This window comes from Euleptes europaea, chromosome 21 (assembly GCF_029931775.1).
Source record: "Euleptes europaea isolate rEulEur1 chromosome 21, rEulEur1.hap1, whole genome shotgun sequence".
Taxonomy (NCBI): domain Eukaryota; kingdom Metazoa; phylum Chordata; class Lepidosauria; order Squamata; family Sphaerodactylidae; genus Euleptes; species Euleptes europaea.
In genome coordinates, this window is record NC_079332.1 from 4408488 (window position 1) to 4433806 (window position 25319).

Below are 25319 nucleotides of genomic sequence, written 5' to 3' on the forward strand. Positions count from 1 at the left end.
TCAATTTTTGCTCAGAGAAGCTGGGCCTTACATAGCGTTGCCAGCTCCAGGTTGGGAAACACCTGGAGACTGGGGGTGTGGAATGCGGGGAAGGCAGGGTTTAGAGAGGAGAGGAACCTAACTGGGACATAATGCCATAGAGTCCACCCTCCAAAGGGCAGCCATTTTCTCTAGGGGAACAGATCTCCGTCGTCTGGAGATGAGTTGCAATTCTGGGAGATCTCCAGGCTCCACCTGGAGGCTGGCAACCCTGTTCTGGCGTGGGCATCCTGATATGGAGGAGGGGGAAACTACACTGGCTCACTTGTGCAATGGGGGGGGGATCAGAATAAATCCTAAACTGCTGACCTTCTTATATAGCAAGCATTGGGAGCAATCGACATACTTAATATACTTAGTGGTTCCTGAGCAACGTTATCACTTCGCATTTGTACAGCCAGCCTATCCAGAAAGCGTAGATTTGCAGGCTGGTGTTTGGGGAGGGGCCCCTGCACATTTAAACACCCCCTGTGAGTTGACCACATAGCAACTCTCCTTGGCTGGCCAGGCGCTGGAGATTCTCATTCGGGAGGCATGAATCCACCCAAACGGGAGTTTTCCACATTCCCTCTTGGCTTGGCACTTCGAGAATCATAGAGTTGGAAGGGACCACCAGGGTCATCTAGTCCAACCCCCTGCACAATGCAGGAAATTCACAACTACCTTCCCCCACACCCCCAGTGACCCCTACTCCACGCCCAGAAGATGGCCAAGATGCCCTCCCTCTCATCATCTGCCTAAGGTCATAGAATCAGCATTGCTGACAGATGGCCATCTAGCCTCTGCTTAAAAACCTCCAGGGAAGGAGAGCTTACCACCTCCTGAGGAGGTCTGTTCCACTGAGGAACTGCTCTAACTGTTAGAAAATTCTTCCTAATGGCTAGATGGAAACTCTTTTGATTTAATTTCAACCCGTTGGTTCTGGTCCGACCTTCTGGGGCCACAGAAAACAACTCGGCACCCTCCTCCATATGACAGCCCTTCAAGTCCTTGAAGATAGTTATCATATCCCCTCTCAGACTTCTCCTCTTCAGGCTAGACATACCCAGCTACTTCGACCTTTCCTCATAGGACTTGGTCTCCAGACCCTTCCCCATCTTCGCTGCCCTTCTCTGGACCCGTTCCAGCTTGTCTACATCTTTCTGAAATTGTGGTGCCCAAAAACAGAACACAATGTGCTGGAACAAATGAAAGGGAAGGGGCTACGCGGAACAGAGAATTGCCAGGAGAGGAAGCCCGGGGAGGTTTTTTTGTTGGTTCTGCACTAAGCCGGGATCTGGAGGAAGGGGATCGTTGGAGATGCTAAATAGAGCATTGCGGGAGTGAATTATTCATAACTCGGCGGAGGAGTGACCTGGCAGCTCATGAAATACTTATCAATGCAGCCTCGCTGAAAAATTCACTGCCGGCTTTTGGAAATTGTTGTTGCTCAACTGCACATATATCGACAGGGGTGTTCTCGTTTGTCCATGCTGCATGGGATAAAAATTCAACCGAGGGGCAGATTTGTGTGCTTTTGCTTCCTACACCTCTGTCAACTAGGGGGCTTGCCTGGACCAAGTTGCTCAAGAACCCCCCCCCCCCAAAAAAGCTGGCCCTGACCACCACTTGCAGGTCACAGTTGTGCCCAATCCTTCCTCCATGGACCTTAGAACAGCATACACAGTACTCCCCTTCTTTTGTTCATCAGTTCTTGTAGGTTATCCAGGCTGTGTGACTGTGGTCTTGGTATTTTCTGGGCTGTGTGACTGTGGTCTTGGTATTTTCTTTCCGGACATTTTGCCAGCAGCTGTGGCAAGCATCTTCAGAGGAGTAACACTGAAGGAATAACGCAGCCCGGATAACCTACAAGAACTGATGAACTCTGACCGTGAAAGCCTTCGACAATATCCTCTTCTTGTATTTTTTATCCACACAACAACCCTGAGAACACATGAAGCTGCCTTAAACTGAATCAGACCCTCGGTCCATCAAAGTCAGTATTGTCTACTCAGACCGGCAGCGGCTCTTCAGGGTCTCAGGCTGAGGTCCTTCACATCACCTCCTTGCCTGGTCCCTTTAACTGGAGATGCCGGGGATTGAACCTGGGACCCTTCTACATGCCAAGCAGAGGCTCTACTACTGAGCCACGACCCAAATAAATTATCTATTTGAAGCTGCCTTATACTGAATCAGACCCTTGGTCCATCAAAGTCAGTATCGTCTACTCAGACCGGCAGCAGTTCTCCAGGGTTTCAGGCTGAGGTCTTTCACATCACCTACTTGCCTGGCCCCTGTAACTGGAGATGCTGGGGAGAAGACGGCATGCTGGCCACAGAGACAAGCTACACTCTTGAAGAGTCGGGTTGCCAGCTTTCGGTTGGGACCTGGATATTTTGGTGGTGGAGCCTGGGGAGGGGAGGGATCTCAGTGCGGTATAACGCCATAGAGCCCACCCTCCAAAGCAGCCGTTTTCTCCAGGGGAACTGATCTTGGTCGTCTGGACATCAGCGGTAATAGCGGGAGATCTCCAGGTGCCACCTGGAGGACGGCCACCCTATTGAAGAGTCCTGTCACTAAGAGTAGAGGGTTACTTAGTGAATCCACCACGCACACTTTTGGCAGTGAAAGACACACTTCAGAGGAACAGGCAATTCAGCTCTGAATATATGAGAGAGAGAGAGAGAAATAACCTCGGCCTGCAGAGAACGGCCTCTCAAGTGAGTAGCTTTGGTGGGCAGGAGTCGACAGCAAATGTCCCCATCCGTATTCCTCCCAGGCTACGATTCCGTTTCCTGCCTCGGATTTCCACCCACCCTTCCCGGCTTCCTTCCCCCCCCCCCAGCAGCAACCCCTTTACCCAGCAGCAACAGCAACACAAGAAAGCCCCCCCCCCTTTTCCTGGCATGAAATATTAATAGACGCTGCTCGGAGCGGCCTTTGCCGCGTGCCGCGTTTCACCTTTCTCCTCTCGGGAGCTCCTGGCAAGGAAACCTCAAGGATGCTGAAGTTCTGAGCGCCGCTGGTCCCTGGAAGCAGCTCAGACCGACTCCAGGGGCCACGGCTGCAGCAGGGATTCTAGCTTGGCTGGCCAAACCGAGCCTGCTGTGACTCGAGTGGCCATCTTTGCTCAGCTACAGAAACCACTCATTTCAGCGGAACATAAGAAAGGCCCTGCTGGTTCAGACCGAGGCCCATCAAGTCCAGCAGTCTGTTCACCCGGGGGCCAACCAGGTGCCTCCAGGAAGCCCACAAACAAGACGACTGCAGCAGCATTATCCTGCCTGTCTTCCACAGCACTTAATATATTCGGCATGCTCATCTGATCCTGGAGAGAATAGGTATGCATCATGACTAGCATACATTTTAACTAGTAGCCAGGAATACCCCTCTCCTCGGGTAGCGTCAGGCCGCAAATTCAATTCCCAGCCTCCCGTTCTCATCTCGCTGTGTGGCTATTTTCCTTTTTACAAGTTGCAGTGCCGTTTTGGATTTTCGCCGCAAACATCAAATGTCTAACACCAATTTTGGACCCCTCGCCTCTCTGTGGGAGGAGGAGGAAGAGGAACAAGAGTTGGTTTTTATATGTCGACTTTCTCTACCACTTAAGGGAGACTGAAACCGGCTTACAATCATCTTCCCTTCTCTGCCTTGTGAGGTAGGTGTGGCTAAGAGAGTGTGACTAGCTCAAGGTCACCCAGCTGGCTTCACGTGTAGGAGCGGGGAAACCAACCCAGTTCACCAGATTAGCCTCCGCCACTCCTGTGGAGGAGTGGGAAATCAAACCCGGTTCTCTCCAGATCAGACTCCACCGCTCCAAGCCACTGCTCTTAACCACTACACCACGCTGGCTCTCATGCCAAGCTGGCTCTTAGGTGCCAAGCACTAGCCAATTCGGCCATATCATGGGAGCACGCAGGAAGCTTTTGCTCGTATACCATTGCTTTCTCCCCTGCATACATCTCGGGAGGCACCTCCCAGCTCCTGGGGAGAGGGGAACGTGACGGGAGCGGCGGAAACACAATTCTCTGCCCCTCTGCTTTCTCCGCCACCATCAGCCATCTTGCCCTGGGGGAGATGGGAACTCAAAGCAGCGACTCCACCGTTGGGGTGGGGGGTGGGCCCTCAAGTGTGTCACAGGCCACCTCCCCAAGGAGCAAGACAGCCTCAAGCCCCCACCAACCCCGTCGGCAGATTGCAATATTGACAACCGAAAAAATTAAAGTGGCAGCTGCCCTGCTGGGGTCGTCCGGCTCTGTTCCTGCTCCTTCCCCCTCCTTCCCTCTCTTGCCGACCGCCTTCTCCCTCGGGAGCTGTGGGGTTGTAGATTAAACACCGCAACAGATAATACTCTCCCTGAAATAAGGAGCGGGGAGGGGGCAGGGAAAGCAAGAGGCAGAAAGGAAACTGCAGGTAGGGACGGGCGGGCCTGGGAAAGAAGAGCAGAAAGGGAAGAAGATGGCATTCATCTCACTCCATGCAGCCCTGCTCCAAAAAAACATATTACTGATAATAAGGCGGGCAGGGAACGTTTTTATGTTCAGGGCGGGGATATTTCCAAGGGTCCCTTCTCATGCCCTTGAATGTGGAAATCTGCTCTCTGTAGAGATCAACACTTTCCAAGTAGAAAGCTCAACTCGACAAAAGTCCACAAGGACTTTTTAAGCAAAATCTTTTATGAAAGTATAAGCCCCAATTGCTACTGGTTGGAGATATGAACCCCGGGTAAGACTGTTTGTCTGTCTAGCTCAGTAGCGTCAAGACTCCATCTGTCAGCAATGCTGATTCTATGACCTGAGGAAGATCATAAGAGGGGGGGGCACCTTGGCCATCTTCTGGGCATCGAGTAGGGGTCGCTGGGGTATGTGGGGGGGAGGTAGTTTGGAATTTCCTGCATTGTGCAGGGGGTTGGACTAGATGACCCTGGTGGGTCCCTTCCAACTAGATGCCAACCTGGTGCCTCCAGGAAGCCCACAAACAAGACGACTGCAGCAGCATTATCCTGCCTGTGTTCCACAGCACCTAATATAACAGGCATGCTCCTCTGATCCTGGAGAGAACGGGTATGCATCATGACTAGTATCCCTTTTGACTGGTAGCTTTCCTCCATGAACATGTCCACTCCCCTCCATGTCCACCCTTCCTCTATGAACATGTCCACTCCCCTCTTCAAGCCTTCCCAGTTGGCCGCCATCGCCACATCCTGGGGCAGGGAGTTCCACAATTTAACTATGCGTCATGTGCACCACCCTTTGCGAGCGTCCCCAGGGACCCACTATGCGACCAGGGATGTCCATGCGGACAGCAACAACAGGGAATCGTGACCATATCAGAACGGCTGTCAGGCGGCTGTGATTCCTCCCGCGGACGTGTCCCCGCGGATAGCCAGGGTGGCCTTTGCATTGGAAAGACTGCAAGAACAGGGCTCGCTTTTGCAAAACGGTCCCAGAGAGAGGCAGCGGAGCTCAGTTCTGGCAATCTGCACACACAAAGTACAAACATTCTGCCCCATAACAAGAAGCACATGGGGGCCCCTGGATACATACTCCAAACAAACAGAAAATTCACGAGGTCAGCTGGTTTCGCAGTCCTGAATCACCAAATAGTTTAAAAGTGGTTTGAATCCAATCCAGCCCTCAAAGCAACAGAATCGGACTAGGAGAAGGGGGGGAACGAGAGGCCCGAGACGGATTCAGATTCCTTCCTCGTCCAGCGGACCATACGGCACAGTCTAATCCTCTTGTTTCCAACCACGCGGAAGAGACAATCGGGTTTGTTTTTTTTTACACGGTGATGAATTCTGACTATTGGCAAGACAATTAAGCACAAAACTGGCCCTGGACCTACGGAAAGCAGTTTGCAACCCCCACCCCAACTCCAAGAATGGGTGCAAACAGGAGAGATGTCTTACTACTGGACAGCATCAAGGGATGACCTCAAATGCACACACGGTGCTTCTGAACACATGAACACACATGAAGCTGCCTTCTACTGAATCAGACCCCTGGTCCATCAAAGTCAGTATTGTCTAATCCAACCAGCAGCGGCTCTCCAGGGTCTCAGGTAGAGGTCTTTCACATCAGCTCCTTGCCTGGTTCCTTTAACTGGAGATGCCGGGGCTTGAAGATGGGACCTTCTGCATGCCAAGCAGATGCTCTACCCCTGAGCCACAGCCCCTCGCATCTGCATATCAAGCAGAGGCTCTACCACTGAGCCACAGCTTCTCCCTTCCTATTTGTAGGGGTACCAGTGAACTGCATGAACGAGAGCAGGGAGTACCAACCAAGTAGCTCTTGAGCTATCAGTAACTCGCTGGCTGGCTTAAGAGTGGCTCGTGCATTCACAAGAAAACCCAGGGAGAGAGGGAAAAAATTGCACAAAAAAATCTGCTCTAGCCTTAAACAAAACTTTTATTTCATAGGATTTTCTCTCTCTGAGCTGCTGAGCTGACAAAGCTTCATTTTTGGTGCCCTTTCTAGTCTGTGTTCTGATTCTGGGGCAGCACAGAATGTGGTCAGTAGCTCAGGAGAGTTTCCGTTTTGTTTTTGGTTACTCAGGAGCGGGCGCTCGTAGAAAAATAAAAAGTTGGCGAGCCCAGAACTAGACCTTGCTCTTTTTTTCCAACGGCCTGGTCTTGGCTCCTGGTCTAGAATTTTAACTTCCTGGAAAGAGTTACCCACGAACAAGCCCATCAGATAGAGAGAGCTTCGCTCCGCATCCAGGACGGCAGATGCCGTCTTATCCCGTTCCAGAAACGGAAGTGAGTACTTGAAGTACGACATGCAAGACAACTTATCTGGACCGGTGCCTCCGTGTCGAGGGTGAAATCAGACAGCCGGATTGCATTAGAAGGAAAACCTTAGAAACCACAAGCAGGGGCCGTTTTTTGTAACAGAAGGAGAGAGCTATTTCCTTTCAACGGTATTGCATGGCGCTAGAGCGGGGAAAGCCGGGGTTGGGGAAACGTCTCCAACTAAAGCCTAAAAGGAGGCTTTTAACAAAGCATGCCACGTTGAACATTTTTCTTTGCAGTGGTGTTATGGACAGGGGCAAAAAAGAAAACTCTGCTTTGTCCGTGAACCCCAAAGGAGAGAGCCCTAAAGAAGCAGGTACCAAACTGTTAAACTTCCCCCTTGAGTTCTGGGGCATTAGGAAATCCAAAAGCAGCCAATGCAGGAACGAACACAGAAGCTCTGAGGATGCAAAACTGGGAACCAGTAGGGCTGGTGAACCTTTGCAAGGGAAAGGTATTAATACTCTTCCCTCTGAGCGCTTCTCAAAAGGACAATGCCTCTGAGCACAGCCAAAACAATCCCCGAGCCGGCTGCTTTGGTGTGGTTCGGCCCACCATCAGGGCAGGGTTGAAAAGATTCAAGGAAAAGCAGACATGGGTAAAAGGATATTTGCACAAACTCTTAACAAATCATTTAATAGCAGACAAGGACAAACTATGGCCCCCATCCAGAAATGACAGAGGCGAGATGTGCATGCGCAGTGGCTCATCTTAAAATAGTAATTCTCCCCCCACCCACCCCCACCCCTGTGCAGCATTGAACTCTGGCTCAGAAACATGACACAAAGAACTTTGTGTGTGTGTGCATGTGTATCAGGATCAGCTTCCAAAGGAACACAGGAGATTCTGTTAAAAACCCACTGCAAATGTGCGAAATCATCTGCACAAACCATTAAGCTCCAGCACACGAGGTGGTCCCCAAAGCCATCCAGCTGCAACCAAGGGCATCCTGCTCGTTCATAACAGCATTAGGCACACCAGAGGAGTCCAAGATCCATGACCGAGGCCACAAGAAGAAGAGTTGGTTTTTTATATGCCGACTTTCTCTACCACTGAAGGAGGAATCAAACCGGCTTACACTCCCCTTCCCTTCCCCTCCCCACAACAGACACCCTGGGAGGTAGGTGGGGCTGAGAGAGCTCTAAGAGAGCTGTGACTCGTCCAAGGCCACCCAGCTGGCTTCCAATGTGGTTCACCAGATTAGCCTCCGCCACTCATGTGAAGGAGTGGGGAATCAAACCCGGTTCTCCAGATTAGTCTGCCGCTCCAAACCACCGCTCTTAACCACTACACCACGCTGGCTCTCCACAACACATGCACTATCAGCACCTGTTCTTAGTGACTGGGATTTGTTCCCATCATACGAGACAAGCGGACTTTCCCAAGTATCAGAAATCTAATTTGGCCACCCACCCTTTAGCCTTCTTTGATTCCAGCGGGTATTGCCCATGCATTTTTCAACTATATTCCCACAATTTTAGGGACTAGAAACTTGGGGGGGGGGATCAAAACCCTGACAGGAGGGTAGATCTAACCTAGTTTTCCACCGGTGATAAAGGGAAGACAGGTCCCCAGCGGTCACCAAAAAAGGCGGAGCTGTGGATCGCGGGACCAGCAGGGACAAAGGCCACATGGGAGGAAGCCTGGAGTACGGAGGAAAACTGGGTGAAACTGAGTGGGAAAAGCTGGCTGGGTCGACCCCAGACTCAAGCCTCTGAGCCCAGCGTCATTTTTCTACATCCCTGTAGAACTGCAGCAAACACAAATTTCCCCATTTTTATTTTTTTTTAAATGAGGTATTGCAGATTAGGTTTGGCCCCTTGAAAACTTCCAGGCAAGCAATTCTGATTGCGAATTAGAAAAAAAAAACGCCAATAATTTAAAACAGATTGACCCGTGGTGGTGGGCAACGTGATCCGACGACGTACGAAGAAGAACCAAAAAAAGACAACCCCTTCCCCTGCCCACCGTCAAGACCTTGGCGTCATCCCTCTCGTGCCGGCTTGGCAAGCGCCATTTCCAAGGGTGGCTTTCATTCGTTGAGTCCGGCTCGCTCGCTCTGGCCCAGCAGGCAGCCGCCCCCCGCTCAGTCCTGCTTCTCCCCTTTGTGCTTCCACGGGTAGATCAGCTCGCCCACGAACAGCTTCTTGCACAGGGAGCCCCACGAGTCCTTGGGGTAGCAGCTGTACGTCGGGAGCCGGTAGGTCTGCACCACGGCGCCGTAGTTTAGGGGATTGATCTGGGGAGGAGCAAAGAAGCCAGAGGTTCAGTGGCAGCCCGTTATCTGAACGTGGCAGAGACACAAACATGGAGGAGCATAGGCCACAGAACAAAAAAGGGGGAAGAAACCCAACCTTAAAAAACAATAGCAGGGTACCGAAGAAGAAGGAGAAGAAGAAGTTGGTTTTGATATGCCGACTTTCTCAACCACTTAAGGGAGACTCAAACCGGCTTACAAGCACCTTCCCTCCCCCTCCCCACAACAGACACCCTGTGAGGGAGGTGGGGCTGAGAGAGCTCTAACAGAGCTGTGACTTGCCCAAGGTCACCCAGCTGGCTTCGTGTGGAGGAGCGGGGAAACAAATCCAGTTCAGTTCTTCGAAGCCCACCTGGAAATGTGACTTGCCCCCGCAGCCCGAGGAAGGTCCCAAGAGGCTACCAACCAGGGCAAATATCCTTCTCTGCCTAAATATTTACTGCTCTCTGGACCTCCCTGAGAACAGGACTCGGTGCTTGAAATGCAAACCGGCTGTTTGATTTGCTTCACCCTCTTGGAGAAAAAGAAACTGGGTGCTCATGAAGCTTTGAGCACATGAACACATGAAGCTGCCTTCTACTGAATCAGACCCTCGGTCCACCAAAGTCAGTATTGTCTACTCAGACTGGCAGCGGCTTTCCAGGGTCTCAGGCAGAGGTCTTTCCCATCACCTACTTGCCTAGTCCCTTTAACTGGAGATGCTGGGGATTGAACCTGGGACCTTCTGCATGCCAAGCAGATACTCTACCACTGAGCCACAACCAGGGTCTCAGGCAGAGGTCTTATGCAGAGGTCTTTCACATCACCTACTTGCCTAGTCCCTTTAACTGGAGATGCCGGGGATTGAACCTGGGACCTTCTGCATGCCAAGCAGATGCTCTGCCACTGAGCCACGCCCCCTCCCCAAAGGATGCTCCCCTCTGATGCGAGAAAAGAAAACAATGAAGGGCACTAACGGCGGGTACTCTGAAGTGGAAGTAAAAGGCGTGGCGTGTGAATCTGTCTTAGGGACATCGAGTCATCGGAAACGGACGGAGGAGGCGGTGTTTGTGGAAAAAGCACCAAGCTATTTGACATGCTCACGGAATCCTCTGCTCAGTGCAGCCCCCCTCCCCGTCTGATGCTGCAGATTCAAAAGCGCCTCTGGCCCTGATCCAGGAAACCACTTAAAGGCAAGCTTCGTTCCGCAAGCTGAAAGGGCCGAACCCTCTTAGAACAGGACCCGAGCCAAAACGGCAAAGCCGGATGTCTTTTATTGGGCCGAAACTTGGCTGGGGGAAGCGAACTGCAACCGTTTCACAGAAACCCCCCGAAGGGGGAGCTCTGCGCCCCTCGACAAGTCGCCAGTTCTAAGCCTGCTCTCCATCCAATAATAGACACCGCCTCTTGGATCCTGTTTATCTTCCCTTTGACACCACGCATCCCTTGTCTCTGGAAAATCTCTGCATCTGGATTTTCCAGCAGATTCCCCACATCTGTTTTTATATTCTGCTTTTGGCAAGGTTCCTGATGGGCCGAGATCCCTGGAACGATGTTAAGGAAATACAATAAAGGGTCTTTTTAAAAAAAAAAAACAACAACCTATATTGCCTTCAGAATCCTCTCCAGGGCTGGTTTTAGGTGTTTTTTTGCATCAAACAAGGCAGATCTCTCTCTTGAGTGTCTGAACAGAATGCCTTGTATGAGCAGCCAGTGGTGGTCAGGGCCGAGCCGCCATCCTCCCAAGGCATTATCTCTACAAGTGAGACGATTTACCTGCATTAGAAGTCGGAGAGGTTTCCCGGCCTCCTGCTCGAGGACTCTGAGCTTCACGCCAGCTGAGAAGACATTAAAAAAAGGGGAGGTGAGGGATGGGGTCCAGAGTCTCCACCGGACGGGCGCTTCCGGGAGCCAAGAGAGACTCCCCTGAGAGTTGCAAGAGAAGCCAGGCTTGCAGGAAACCTGAAGAACTGAAAAAAAGGGGGCAGAAATCCAGCATTCCGGTGGCAGACAAAATGCCACCAATTGGGCAAACTAATCACCATTTGAACACCTGAAGCTGCCTTATACTGAATCAGACCCTGGGTCTATCAAAGTCAGTATTGTCTGCTCAGACCGGCAGCAGCTCTCCAGGGTCTCAGGCAGGGGTCTTTCACACCACCTGCTTGCCTGGTCCCTTGAACTGGAGATGCCGGGGATTGAACCTGGGACCTTCTGCATGCCAAGCAGAGGCTCTCTACCACTGAGCCATGGCCCCTCAGAGCTTTGAGCTTTTAATTTTTTGGGGGGACGGGTGAGGTTTGATGAAAGTGCACGAGGGAACAGAAATGATTTAAAAGGTGCACGAGGGAACAGAAATGATTTAAAAGGTTCCAGGTGAAATGAAGCCCTTGCATTTAAAGCGGAAACTGCTAATAATATTATGGCTCAGAGACACTGGATTGCATCGGCTTCACCCACATGGCTTCTCAGAATAACTGCGTAATGGGAGTCACAGCTTTAAGAGAGAGGGGGAAAACCCTAAAAGGAGAAATCTTGTAAAGAAAAAAAAAGCTACCCCATCTTTAGGTAAAGGGACATTGTCCGCTCAGGATTGAGGAGGGGGGAAAACCCCACATCGCTAATAGCAGATGGGGAGATCAAAGTGCTATCTTCAGCCTGATAATAACCCAAGCAATTTATTTTTTAAATGACCCCTTGCACAGCCACAGGGCCCCGCCACTCCGAGAATGCAGCAGTTTGCATCCCACTCAGCCAGCAGGAGCGATAAGCAACTTGTTTGGGGGGCGCCGATAAATGGGCAAGCAGGCTTCGGAGGAGGAGCTGGCCCCGTTTCGGGAAGCGAAGGGCGACTGGGCCCCGGCTTCAAGAGTCCGGGACTGTTCTTACCACCCCGCCTCCTCGCCTCCAGACAACTCCCCCTGCCTCAGGGAACGGGTCGCCTTCGGGCCACTGCTGCTGCTACAAAGGGAAACTTACAGGCGAGTCTGTAGGGCCGGCAGAGACGGAGCAGGATGGAGTACAGCGGCAGCGAGTTGATGAGGTCCACCAGCAGATGGGTCAGGCCTTGCACGATCACCACCAGCAGACGCAGCTGGGAGGAAGAGGACTTTGGGTTAGGTCTACAAGCAGCAGGAATCAGGGGGTGCCTTTTTTTAAAAAAAGAGGCTACAAACGGATGTTTGTTGCCGCTCGGAAAAATTTTGATGGCACGCCCAATCAGTCTGCCAGGGCTTTTATTTGTTCCGTTGACCTATGGCGGAGGGCGAGTCGTCTTCCCACCACACACACAGCCTGTAATTTTACCAGTGTGGTACAGCGGTTTGGGCAGGGGTCCCGAACCTTTATGCGCCTGCGGGCATATTTGGAATTCTGACACGGCACGGCGGGCGCAGCAACAGAATGGCTGCCTCAAAATGGCTGCCACAGGAGGTGGAGCCAGCGCAAAACGAAGAAGAAGAGTTGGTTTTTTTATATGCTGACTTTCTCCACCACTTAAGGGAGAATCAAACCAGCTTAAAATCACCTTCCTCTCCCCACAACAGACACCCTGTGAGGTAGGTGAGGCTGAGAGAGCTGTGACTAGCCCAAGGTCACCCAGCTGGCTTCGTGTGTAGGAGTGGGGAAACAAATCCAGTTCATCAGATTAGCCTCCGCCGCTAATGTGGAGGAGTGGGGAAACAAACCCGGTTCTCCAGATCGGACTCCGTCGCTCCAAACCACAGCTGTTAGCCACTACACCACACTGGCTCCCAGCGATTGTTAAGTTAAGCTGTGACAACAATTGTCTGTGTTAAGTTGTCTGTGTGATGACTGTGTTAAGCTGTGACAACGATTGTCACAGCTTAACTTCAGTAACACAGCACAGATCCTTGTGCTGTGGTGGCCGCTTCTGCCAAAGCAACATCTTGGGGACGACCGAGCAGCGGTCTCAGACAAGAAGAGACCAGGCTTGTATATGAAACAGTCGTTAGAAGGCCAATCGGATGCTTGATCGGGTTTTGCGTACGTGGCGGCCACTGCCCCTTTCAACTCTTTAGCGGCACGGTTTTCACCAGCTGCACTTTCCCATCACGTGGAAAAATTCTCAAACACAAGACAAACTGGATTCATTGCGTTCTGGCCGAAAACCTGTTGGCTTCCTCTCGCGCCTTTGAACCTGGCCTTGAGATGGGCCCAATGGAAAGAATTTGCAAATAATAACCCTCCCCTTCCAACAGAAGTCGGTTTCAGGTAGCCAGCTCAAGGTGGACTTCGCCTTCCATCCTTCTGAGGTCGGCAAAATGAGTACCCGGCTTGCCGGGGATAAAGGGAAGATGACTGGGGAAGGCACTGGCAAACCACCCCATGGCATAAACAAAGTCTGCCTAGTAAACGTTGGGATGTGACGTCACCCCAGGGGCCAGTAATGACCTGGTGCTCACAAAGGGGACAACCTTTACCTTTTTACCCTCCAAAAGCAAACTTACCAAAGTGAAAACCAAATAGTACAAGGCCGTTGTGGGCAGAAGGAACAGCAGGATGGTAAACAAGAGGGTGCCGATAAACAGCTGGGGGAAGAAAAGAAAGAACATGACCCAACTTCAGCAGATGTTCACTGGACGTGACCCTGTATCCTGCAACTCCACTGAGCATCCCATTTAAGCAGCTCTTCCTCCACACGGGCCGCCAGAGTCTCCTTAGCCTGGAATTCCCTCCAACACTCCTAAGGGGGTGGGATTGCCTTAAACATCCTCAACTGGGCAGAGAGAATGCCAGCTGAGGGAGCGGCAGCCGCCTCATGATTTTGCGGCAAAGAGAGGATCTGAACCAGTATCTTCCCAGGCGACGTCTGAAGCCACAAAGCTGCCTTTGCTCCCAGCATTCAAGCAGGCCAGTGAGAATGGTGAACAGTGATGGGTTGCTGGTACCTGGGGGCTCGCTAAGAGGTGCGGCAGAGCAGGGGAACCAGCAACACGGCCAACGGAACGAGCTGTGATCTGGGAGGTCCCGGGTTCGAACCTCGCTTTGGCCACAAACTCAGCTTGGTGGACTTTTAGGTAAACCGGTCTTCTCTCGGACTCAGCGGTGTGGGAAGGACAACACAGGCCTTCCAGACAGGGCTGTCGTAAGGGTAACTGTGATAATGTACGTGAAGGGCTTTGAACACAGATAAGCACTATACAGATGCAAATGATGATGGTTATTTCCCCCCCAACTCAGAGATCTGCTGGGCTGTGCCCCAGGGAAGCTTCGAGATTCAGGGACGGGAGAGGGGTAACACTCGGTCCAGATTTTCAGCAGACAAAACCATAATGCGACACAACCAACTTTCAACTTGGGATTTCATTCTCTGAAACAAAGCAGGGAGGGCTCAAAAAGATGGACGTGCTCCCCTGATTTCTGCAGAAGGCACGCCTGCCGTTAGCCAAAGAGCAAGGAATCCCAAGAAGGAGCAGCTTAGCTGGCCTCGAGCTCAGAAAAGTCAAAAAATCCTCCCCCCACCCTTGAGACAGAACAAACCCCCCCAGCCTCAACCTCAGTCGCCCTGCTGCCTTGACATTTAAAAGAATGGGAAGAAGCAGAGAGCGCCACCTCACAAAAGTAATAACAACTTAGGAGGGGGGGAAACACTTTCTTGTGCATCTCGATAAGAACGTGTGGGCCGAGCTCCATCCCTCGCCAGAGAAAATGTGCCTTTTTAATAGAAGCGCCAACCAGCAGGTAACTATGGTAACCCTGTCGGGGTACAGCTCTAATTATTTGGTGCCTTTGACTCAAATTGCTTCTCTCCTCCCCTCGTTCTCCCCCGCCGCCCGGTTCCCATTATTGTGCCCGTGCTCTGACTCGTGTGGCACCGCGCACCTGCCAGAGGGGGCCTCTCCGGATGAAACCCCCCCTTCTGCTATAATTAGCCCAAAAGAGCAGACAGAAAATTGGCTGGCAGAGAACGGCGAGGCGGGCAGGTGTCAAGACTGGAAAAAGCGGGGCTGCGCCGGGCCACCATACGGGCCGGATCAGCAGGCATTTGGTGCATGTGGCCCTTTTGGTGGTGTGCACGCTAGTGGGTTTAAGGGCACTGGCATACACACCCATGTGCACAGCAGGCTACAGACACTTGTGAAATGTGCCCCCTTCCCCTCCCCGCCCACTCTCCCCCAAGACTCTAACCTGGTCTAAGTCGTAGGAGCAGGAGTCGACCCGTTGCCTCAAGACGTTCCACTTCTTCCCACGGAACAAGCGCCACAGGGAAGACAAGCCGTAGATCTTCATGCAGTAGAGCCTAGGGCCCAGAGGGAGAAGAAGCACCGACGCAGGAATAAGACAGAGCGCATAAGTCCGAGTCCCTCCTGGCCCCCAGGGGTCGCTGCCCAGCCAGCAAGCCAAAAATCGGGCCCCACTGAAATGGCAGCTTTCCCCATGGAGCTTTGCTGCAAGGGAGGAATCCCGGATGCTATGCAAGTGCAAACTCCCAAGGGCGGCACGTGCGCTTTAGCCTCTCCGGCCTCACGCTTGAGCTGAACCTTTGTAGAGCAGGGTTTTCTCAAGAGGTGCAAAGAAGGCATCGCAGCAAAGCTCGGAGGCATGGCGCCAGTAAAGGGGCCTCCTCTGAGCCAAGGTGCCCACCGTCACCACGTTTGAGGACCCCTGCACTAGAAAGCACAGCACTCTCAAGCTGGTCACTCAAGAGCCGTTGCTTTATGAACAGCAGAAAGCGACTTCAGAGGTGCTTTCAGAGTTGGCAATTTTCTGTACTTGATTTTTCGGTGGTGTCTTAACTTTAAGCACACTACTGGACAGAATCATAGAGTTGGAAGGGACCACCAGGGTCATCGAGTCCAACCCCCTGCACAATGCAAGAAATTCACAACTACCTCCCCCACACACACACCCAGTGACCCCCTACTCCATGCCCAGAAGATGGCCAAGATCTTGAACTGCCCAACTCTTATGAACTGCCCAAGGTCATAGAATCAGCATTGCTGACAGGTGGCCATCTAGCCTCTGCTTAGAAACCTCCAGGGAAGGAGAGCTCACCACCTCCCGAGGAAGCCTGTTCCACTGAGGAACCGCTCTATCTGTTAGAAAATTCTTCCTAATGTATAGACGGAAACTCTTTTAATTTAATTTCAACCCGCTGGTTCTAGTCCGACCTTCTGGGGCAACAGAAAACAACTCAGCACCCTCCTCCATATGACAGCCCTTCAAGTACTTGAAGATGGTTATCATATCCCCTCTCAGTCTTCTTCTCTTCATACCCAGCTCCTTCAACCTTTCTTCATAAGACTTGGTCTCCAGGCCCCTCACCATCTTTGTTGCCCTCCTCTAGAGGCAACGGATGCAGTTTTGGAAGTGTGGTGCAAATTCCACCGTCTCCTCTGACTGGCGGCATCTCCCCACGTTTGCTACCAGAAACCCTGGGAGCCTCCGAGGATTGAGCTTTGGACCTCCTGAACACAAAACGGGCACTTTCCCCCTGAGTCACGGCCTCTCCCTGGCACCTGAGCCGGGCATTGACCAGGTAAAAGGCACCCACCTGGCTCCGTAGACGTAAAAGCAGTAGATGTGGAAAGTCAAGAGGGCGATGATGTCAGAGAGGATGGACAGGGCCACGGTCAGGCCGAGGCAGGCCGACAGACCGACATACCAGAGGATCATCTCGATGAACGGAGACATCAGGTGGATATAGCCTGGAAGGGAAAAGGAGAGTAACGTTGCGGGGGTGGGGGGAAATCTCCTCCCCAGTTCACTGGGGTTTCCCTGAAACACTCATGGAAGGGACCGCCAGCTTGCTCAAAAGTAGCGGGCTGCCATCACCAATAAAAAGGGAGAGTCACTGTCCAACCCAGAGCCTGCATCCCTCACGGGGAAAAATGTATCCACTCTGGACTAAGGAAAAGTGCTTGGGAGGGGCTGGATCCAACCCGACAGGGATACAGATTGGTCAGCCCTGGTTTAAATGCCCTCACACAGTCGGTACTTAAGTTCTCATCCAACACACGTCGGCTCACCATGCTTGGAGAAATATTGAACGTTAATAGCTAGCTGACATGTCAAAGGATGCAGCTGGGAGGATTCTGGACACAAAACACATCCCTCCCCTGTGGTTTTCCCCTCCCTTCATTTTTCTTATAGGAAAGCTTCATATTTTGGCATGGCCAGGGGAAACCAAATGCACTCAGCTCTCCCTCTCTGGGGTTGCTCGCGTAGCCATCTTCAGGGATTTTGATCTTAAGATGTGCCTACTAAATCAAAGAGGTTTTTTTTTTAAAAAAAAAAAATCCGGCTTTCGCCCATGTGTAGGCACTGGCGCATTAAAAGGAAAAGGGGTGTGTGTGATCAGGACCGCACAGGGGTCTTGCGACAGCTCGGAATAATACGAGAAACTCTGCAACATCCGTCATGCAGTCTCTCAGCAGTCCGCCTTGGGGGGCGGGGGTGAGCTCTCCTTGCCTGGAGGTTTTTAAGCAGAGGCTAGACGGCCATCTGTCAGCAATGCTGATTCTGTTGTGTGTGTTGTTTTCCTTTTATTGCATTGGAAGTCATTTTTACATCTCCATACTTTTATAATTACAAAATTACACTTTCTTTCTTCCAATACAATTTTAACCCCTTCCCCCCCATTTCCCTCCCCCCACGGACCAAGTCGAATAGATCATATTTTCATATTTTTAGCCATGAGCATAGTCTTTTTAATTTTAGGTGGAAAAGAGTAAACAAGAGATGTTTAAAGTAATGATATTAGCTGCTCATGCAGTTATAGCTTTTGGATGGAAAGATAAAACAAAGTGGACTATAGATAGGTGGAATAACTATGTGTTTGAATATGTTCAATCAGATGTGTTGGGATATCTAAAACAACAGACGATGGGTGAAACAGTAGAATTGGAGTTAAAGACTAAGTGGAACCTATATACTGACTGGGTGAAAAGTGGAGAAGCCAACGAAGAGACTTTAGTAAAAGCAATGATGATTCTGTGACCTTAGGCAGTTCATGGGAGGGAGGGCACCTTGGCCATCTTCAGGGCATGGAGTAGGGGTCGCTGGGGGTGTGGGGGGGAGGTAGTTGGGAATTTTCTGCATTGTGCAGGGGGTGGGACTAGATGACCCTGGTGGGTCCCTTCCACCTCTATGATTCTAAGAACATGCAACACCCAAGGGAGAACGGCAGTGCTTGCACGGCTCCTGGAAACTCTGAGAGCCGGCACCTAGAATCTAGGCACCAAGAATGTGTGTAGTTCCCCCACAACTTCAGGTCCCCCCCCCCTTCCTCCCGAGATCAGTTGCTAGGTTGGAGCCCGGGCAGCATTTTCAGGAAATGTCCCGACTTCTCTACGCTGCATGAGATTTATTTTTTATTTTTTTTAATCACACTGTGTGGGGGGACACTTACTGATCCACAAGTGGATGTGGTAGAGGAAAAACCGCCCCAGGACTTGGTCCAGCGCCCGGTTCATCTTCAAGCCGGCCGGCACGCCCATCAGCCACTGGAGGAGGTCTTGAAGCTGTTGGGCGACATGCTGGAGCCCCGGAGGAGAGGAAACAGCCCCGGGTTAGGCGGAGAGGAGGCTCCCTCTGCACAGACGGACACACCGAGGTGCTTTCTGCTGAGTCCAACCATCAGTCTACCTTACCGTTACCTGCAACGGCTGCTCCGAACTACCACCAGCTATCTGTTTCCTGTAACTTCTGGGGACTGGATCTAGTGCCCGCCCCCTGCCAAGGACGGGCTCCGCCTCTGAGTTAAGGAAGCCCCACAACAGTACACGTTTGAACGCATGGATCTGCCTTCTATTGACTCAGACCAGATTGTCTACTCTGGCCGGCAGCGGCTCTCCAGGAAGAGGTCTTTTACATCTAGGGTTGCCCCCGCCCAGGTGGTAGCTGTAGGTCTCCCGCTATTACAACTGATCTCCAGGTAGGGTTGCCAACCTCCAGGTGGTAGCTGGAGGTCTCCTGCTATTACAACTGATCTCCAAGCGACAGAGATCAGTTCCCCTGGAGCAAATGGCTGCTTGGAAGGTGAACTCTACGGCATTAGGACCCCACTGAAGTCCCTCCCCTCCTCAAATCCTGCCCTCCTCAGGCGCCCCCCCCAATCTCCAGGTATTTCCCAACCTGGAGCTGGCAACCCTATTCACATCACGTACCGCCTGATGCTTCTAAGAGGGGATGCTGGGGATTGAACCTGGGACCTCCTGCATGCAAAGCAGGCGTTCTGCCGCTGAGCCACTGTCCCATTCTGAAAGGCTATCTAGTCATGAAGCCGGCCAATACTGAGTCAGACCAGAGGTCTATCAAGTCAATATTGTCTCCTCTGACTGGCAGCAGCTCCCCAGAAAGCGAATTGCAAAATGTTCAAAGAGGATTGCCTGTTTGAAATCTTGAACGCTTGAACACATGAAGCTGCCTTATACTGAACCAGACCCTTGGTCCATCAAAGTCAGTATTGTCTACTCAGACCGGCAGCGGCTCTCCAGGGACTCAGGCGGAGGTCCTTCACATCACCTACCTGCCAAGTCCCTTTAACTGGAGATGCCGGGGATTGAACCTGGGACCTTCTGCATGCGAAGCAGAGGCTCTGCCACTGAGCCATGGCCCCTCCCCTTGGATGGCCCGGGCTAGCCCGATCTCGGAAGCTAAGCAGTGACCCCTGGCTAGTACTTGGGTGGGAGACCCCCCCAAGGAAGCTCAAGGTTGCTATGCAAAGGAAAGCAATGGCAAACCACAACACCAATCTATGAAGAAATAGTATTGTGTACCTTGAATGGCAAAGGCTTTCCTGTCGAGGTTTTTCGCATGATTCGCTACCTGCTCTTTTTAACTGGAGGCGCCGTCGATTGAACCTGAAACCTTCGGCATGCCAAGCAGATGCTCTGCCCGCTGAGCCATGGCCCCTCTCCTCCACGCAGACCAAGTTAGTCAATGTTGAGAGCCACAGCCTCAACTTACATCAGCCATCGGGATGAGAGCATTGGCGAGATGACCAATCCGGTTCTTCCGGTACAGCCAGGACATCAGCAGGATTCCCAGGGTCACGTCCAGGAGGACGGAAACAAAGATGTTGGCTTTTCTGAAAGAGTTAAATTCAGGAGCAGAATAAAAAGATGACGGAAGTCGAGGCAGGAAGGACGTCTTCTAAAGGCCGCTGAATGCCAAGTAACAATTGTTCCCCCCCCATCAGTCATCGTGGAATGGGATACAAGAGCCAGCGTGGTATAGTGGTTAAGAGCGGTGGACTCTGATCTGGAGAACTGGGTTCGATTCCCCACTCCTCCACTTGAGCGGCAGAGGCTAATCTGGTGAACTGGATTTGTTTCCCCACTCCTATACACAAAGCCAGCTTGGGTGACCTTGGGCTAGTCACCTACCTCACAGGGTGTCTGTTGTGGGGAGGGGACAGGAAGGTGATTGTAAGCTAGTTTGATTCTCCCTTAAGTGGTAGAGAAAGTTGGCATATAAAAACCAGCTCTTCTTCTTCTTCCTGACATGTCCAGGGTAATGCTGATTGCCACTTTGGGGTCAGGAAGGAATCTTCCTCCAGGCCAGATTGGCCAAGAATCCTGGAGGGTTTTTGCCTTTCTCTGGCCATAGAGCAGGGGTAACTGGAGGGGGGGAGAGGTAGCTATGAACTTCCTGTGTTGTGCGGGGGGTTGGACTAGATGACCCTCGAGATCCCTTCCAGCTCTATGTTTCTATGTATACAGCACAGAATCCCCACTGACATGCCCAGAGCTCACCTCATCAGCTGGGCTTGATCCGGGGCTTTCCTGGTGCTGCTGACGTCTTGGAGGTGCTGCAGCCGGTGCCTCAGCTGCTGGCAAGTCGAAAGTTTGCTCCAGATGAAGGACAGAGGCCAAAATGTCAGTGCTCTGGATAAAGGGGGGGGGGATAATTTTTTAAAAACCACGTCCGTTCTGAAAACAATGGCAAGACCCCCAACGTTTACCTGCAATCCTTGGGCTGAACTCAGGTCGCTCCTGAACGACAGTGCCAGACTTTCATTACACACTCAGAAGTTAATCTGTCTCCCAGAGGGGTAGCGGTTAGAGCATCAGACCAGGTTCTGGGAGAACCAGGTTTGAATCCCCAATCTGCCATGGAACCTTGCTGGGCGACCTTGGGCTCAGTCATACTCTCAGCCTAGCCTACCTCGCAAGGTTGTTGCTGTGAGGACGGAATGGAGGAGAGGAGACTTATGTAAGCCACCGTGGATCCCCACATTGAAGAGAAAGGTGGGGCATAACCAAAGTAAATAAATTAAGTAAAACAAGTATCTGGTAGAGAAAGAGAGGAGTTATCAGTATTTTAGCAAAACATTTCACATTTTTCCTGTCAAACTGAACGCGTGCCTTGTTGCAAATGGATGAATGAATTGTGTAGGCTTCCCCCCACCCTTACATTCAGCAGCTGCCCCCACTGATGTGTTTTGGGTATGGGAGGCTGGGGTGTCAGCAGGGTTTATATAACTTCAACCTGTGCTTATGCCAAACGTTAGCAGGTCTTTGGCATCCCCTTGTGGCTGATGGTGGTCACTGTCATTCCCACACGCAAAGCCTCCCATCTTCTTCTCCCTTCTGGCTCTACGAAGGATCGGTGCCACAAACTCCTTTCTCACATAAGGCAGAGTCATTATAACTAAAAGGTCAAGGTCCCCTGTGCAAGCACCGGGTCATTCCTGACCCATGGGGTGACGTCACATCCCAACGTTTCCTAGGCAGACTTTGTTTTACGGGGTGGTTTGCCAGTGCCTTCCCCAGTCATCTTCCTTTTACCCCCAGCAAGCTGGGTACTCATTTTACCGACCTCAGAAGAATGGAAGGCTGACTCAACCTTGAGCCAGCGACCTGAAACCGACTTCCGTTGGGATCGAACTCAGGTCGTGAGCAGAGCTTTGGACTGCAGTACTGCAGCTTACCCCACTGAGCCATGGGGCACCTAGGCAAGTAGGTGATGGGAAGGACCTCTGCCTGACACCCTGGAGAGCCATGGAGATTGGCTGTGGCTCAGTGGTAGAGCATCTGCTTGGCATACAGAAGGTCCCAGGTTCAATCCCCAGCATCTCCAGTTAAAGGGACCGAGCAAGCAGGTGATGGGAAAGACCTCTGCCTGAGACCCTGGAGAGCCGCTGCCGGTCTGAGTAGACAATACTGGCTAGGATGGACCAAGGGTCTGATTCAGTAGAAGGCGGCTTCATGTGTTCATGTGTTCAACAGTGCAATTCTAAGAACACTCTCCCGGGAGTAAGCCCCATTGGGGAGATTGGAGTAGGATTCGGAGGAGACCCCACTTAGGATTGCCTCTTCAGTTCCCTCCCAGGCACTGGAGGGGGGGGGGATGCGACAGATAAAAACATGCCTGAAACCGAAAGCCACGAACACAGCCCTGGGCGTGAAAAAGCTGGACGCAATTTTTCACGGCAGTCTGATTCGTCTGGAAACCTGTTAAAGGATTCCGTTCCCCGTAGCCCCGGGGTACGTTTGCTGAGGTCTGCTCACAACCTTCAGCATCCAAGTGGAATGAATCAAAGTGCCCTCCGCCAGCTGGGCATCAAAACTTCAGTTCCCCCCTCCCAGCCCCCTTTTTGGCAACGCAACACGATTGAGCATGACGGCCCACCCAGCTACGGTGCAGAGATTTATAGGCGAGAGCTTTTTAACTTCACATCCGTTCAGGATTACAAAGGAGAGCCGGCCCTTTTCTCTTCTCCCGGGAGGTTCCTTTGAAAGAACTCAGAGTTTTGCCAAGGCTGGATGCCAAGCCAGGGCCCAGTAAGGACTTGGGGGGAGACGGGTTCAAATCCCCACTCCGCCATCAGGCCCACTCAGTGACTTGGGGCCCGTCGCTGTCTCTCAGCCTAGCCTACCTCACAGGGTTGTTGTGGGGATAAATTAGGAGGGGACAACGAAGAAGAAGAAGAGTTGGTTTTTGTATGCCAACTTCTCTCCCGCTTAAGGAAGAATCAAACCAGCTTCCAATCGCCTTCCCTTCACCCCTCCAACAGACACCTTGTGAGGCTGAGAGAGTTCTGAAAGAACTGTGACTAGCCCAAGGTCACCTGGCTGCCTTCATGCATAGGAGTGGGGAAACCAATCCAGTTCACCAGATTAGCCTACGCCGCTCATGTGGAGGAGTGGGGGAATCAAATCTGGTTCTCCAGAGTCCACCGCTCCAAACCACTGCTCTTAACCTCTACACCATGCTAAAGAAGAAGAGTTGGTTTTTACACCCTGCTTTTTCTCGACCTTTAAGGAGTCTCAAAGCGGCTTACAATCGTCTTCCCTTCCCCTCCCCACAACAGACACCCTGTGAGGTAGGTGAGGCTGAGAGAGCTGTGATTAGCCCAAGGTCGCCCAGCTGGCTTTAAGTGGAGGAGTGGGGAAACAAATCCAGTTCACCAGATTAGCTTCCGCCACTTATGTGGAGGAGTGGGGAATCAAACCCAGTTCTCCAGATCAGACTCCACCACTCCAAACCACCACTCTTAACCACTACACCACGATGAAGAAGAAGAGTTGGTTTTTACACCCCTCTTTTTCTCTACCTTTAAGAAGTCTCAGAGCAGCTTACCATCCCCTCCCACATCAATCCTATATGACATACCTGCTTTGACAGAGGCGGGAGACCAGCGAAAGCAGGCACGTGAGCAGGAGGCAGGCAGGTACGGAGGCCTGCTTCATCAGCTCCACGATGATGCTGGCTTCCACGCCGTCCGACTGCCAGTGGGTGAGCTTGACGGGCCCCTCATCGTATCTGTCCTTCACGAAGAGCACCTTGCTCCGGGAGACGGTGTCAAACACGGCCACGAGTTCAGAGGCGTCCTCCACTTCCAGGTCCCGGGGAGAAGCGGCCTCTCCCGCCTCCGGGCCGCGCGGCGGGTGCAGCCGGGAGAGCATGGTTTTGCGCTGGTCATAATAGACCAGGATGGTTTCACCTCCCTCGCCGCCGCCGGGACGTCTCCGTGCGGCGGCGCAGCTCCAGAACTTGCTGCTCGGCTCCTTGCTGAGCTGGATCCAGGGGTCGTGGGAGAAAATGGCGCCCAGGTCTTCGAGGAACCGGTCCAGGCTCTTCCCCTCCTCCGTCGGCTTGCTGCAGGTCCAGGAGCCCAGCACGGAGACCTCGACCCCTGTCGCATGCCGCACTTCGCCAAGATACTGCTTCACCTGTCCAGGGATGAACGGGAAGTGGGCCACGGCCAAAATCACGGCGCAGTTCTGCTCCGGGATCCACCGCCCAACCAGAAGGCCGCTCTCGGCCGAGGAGCAGCAAATGGGGAAGAAGATCTTAAGCGCCATGGCGGGGATGCTGGGGAGGGGGCTGCAAACACCTGGAGAGGAAAGCCAGAAAAAATAACACTCGGATGCTGCACAACGGCAAATTTACAGAGTTAAAACAGTGGGACAAGTTTAGGCTGCTTCCGTGTTGAACTTGCAGTGGTGTTATTCTCATAAGAGAGGAGAACAACAGTAGCTAGATGGTTCAGAACTCGGACTGAGAACCACCAGGTGGGGCCTGGAGATCTCCTGGGATTACAATGGATCCCCAAGACTTCAGTTCCCCTGGAGAAAAGGGTAGAAGAAGAGTTGGTTTTTATATGCCGATTTTCTCTACCACTTAAGGGAGACTCAAACCGGCTTACAATCACCTTCCCTTCCCTCCCCACAACAGGTACCCGGTGAGATGGGTGGGGCTGAGAGAGCTGTGACTAGCCCAAGGTCACCCAACTCGCATCGTGTGTAGGAGTGGGGAAACAAATCCAGTTCATCAAATTAGCCTCCGCCGCTCACGTGGAGGAGTGGGGAATCAAACCCAGTTTTCCAGATCAGAGTCCACAGCTCCAAACAACTGCTCATAACCACTACACCACGCCGGTAGCTGCAAAGAGTGTGATCTATGGCATTACACCCCGCGCCTTCCCAAACCCGGCTCTCCCCAGGTTCCCACCCAGAAATCTCGAGTAATTTTCCCAACCCAAATTTGGAAACCCTGCTCAAAACCCATGGCGTGACCCTGAAATGCAAACTGATATAACAATCTCACGTGGCAGAGCGCCCCTCGCTGCAGTCCTAACCACAGCTAACCCCCTCCCAAGCCTGCTGACTTCAGTGGACTCAGGAACAGTACAGCTCTGCCTAGGATTGCCCTACAAAGCAATTCAGACTGGCATAGAAACTCTTCCCCACCAGGAACAGCTTCAGCTCCTGATTTTGTGTGCATCAGAAAGCCACCAAAGGGCGGGCCCAGGCAGTCAAGCCGCACAGTGTTGGGGTGTGCGAAGCTTTCCCCACCCCA

The 25319-nt window shown here is 52.2% G+C and overlaps 1 protein-coding gene across 1 annotated transcript; it reads right to left on the reverse strand.

Moving 5' to 3' along the window:
- Positions 1-8897: 8897 nt before the first annotated feature.
- PIGQ (phosphatidylinositol glycan anchor biosynthesis class Q) lies at positions 8898-24324 on the reverse strand. The gene is made up of 10 exons (XM_056866357.1): positions 23631-24324; positions 20768-20899; positions 19980-20100; positions 18421-18547; positions 16564-16717; positions 15198-15309; positions 13517-13597; positions 12027-12141; positions 10824-10885; positions 8898-9050 (listed from the first exon to the last, which is right to left on the reverse strand). The coding sequence occupies exons 1-10, from the start codon at positions 24320-24322 to the stop codon at positions 8898-8900; spliced, it is 1749 nt and encodes a 582-aa protein (XP_056722335.1). The 5' UTR covers positions 24323-24324.
- Positions 24325-25319: the final 995 nt, after the last annotated feature.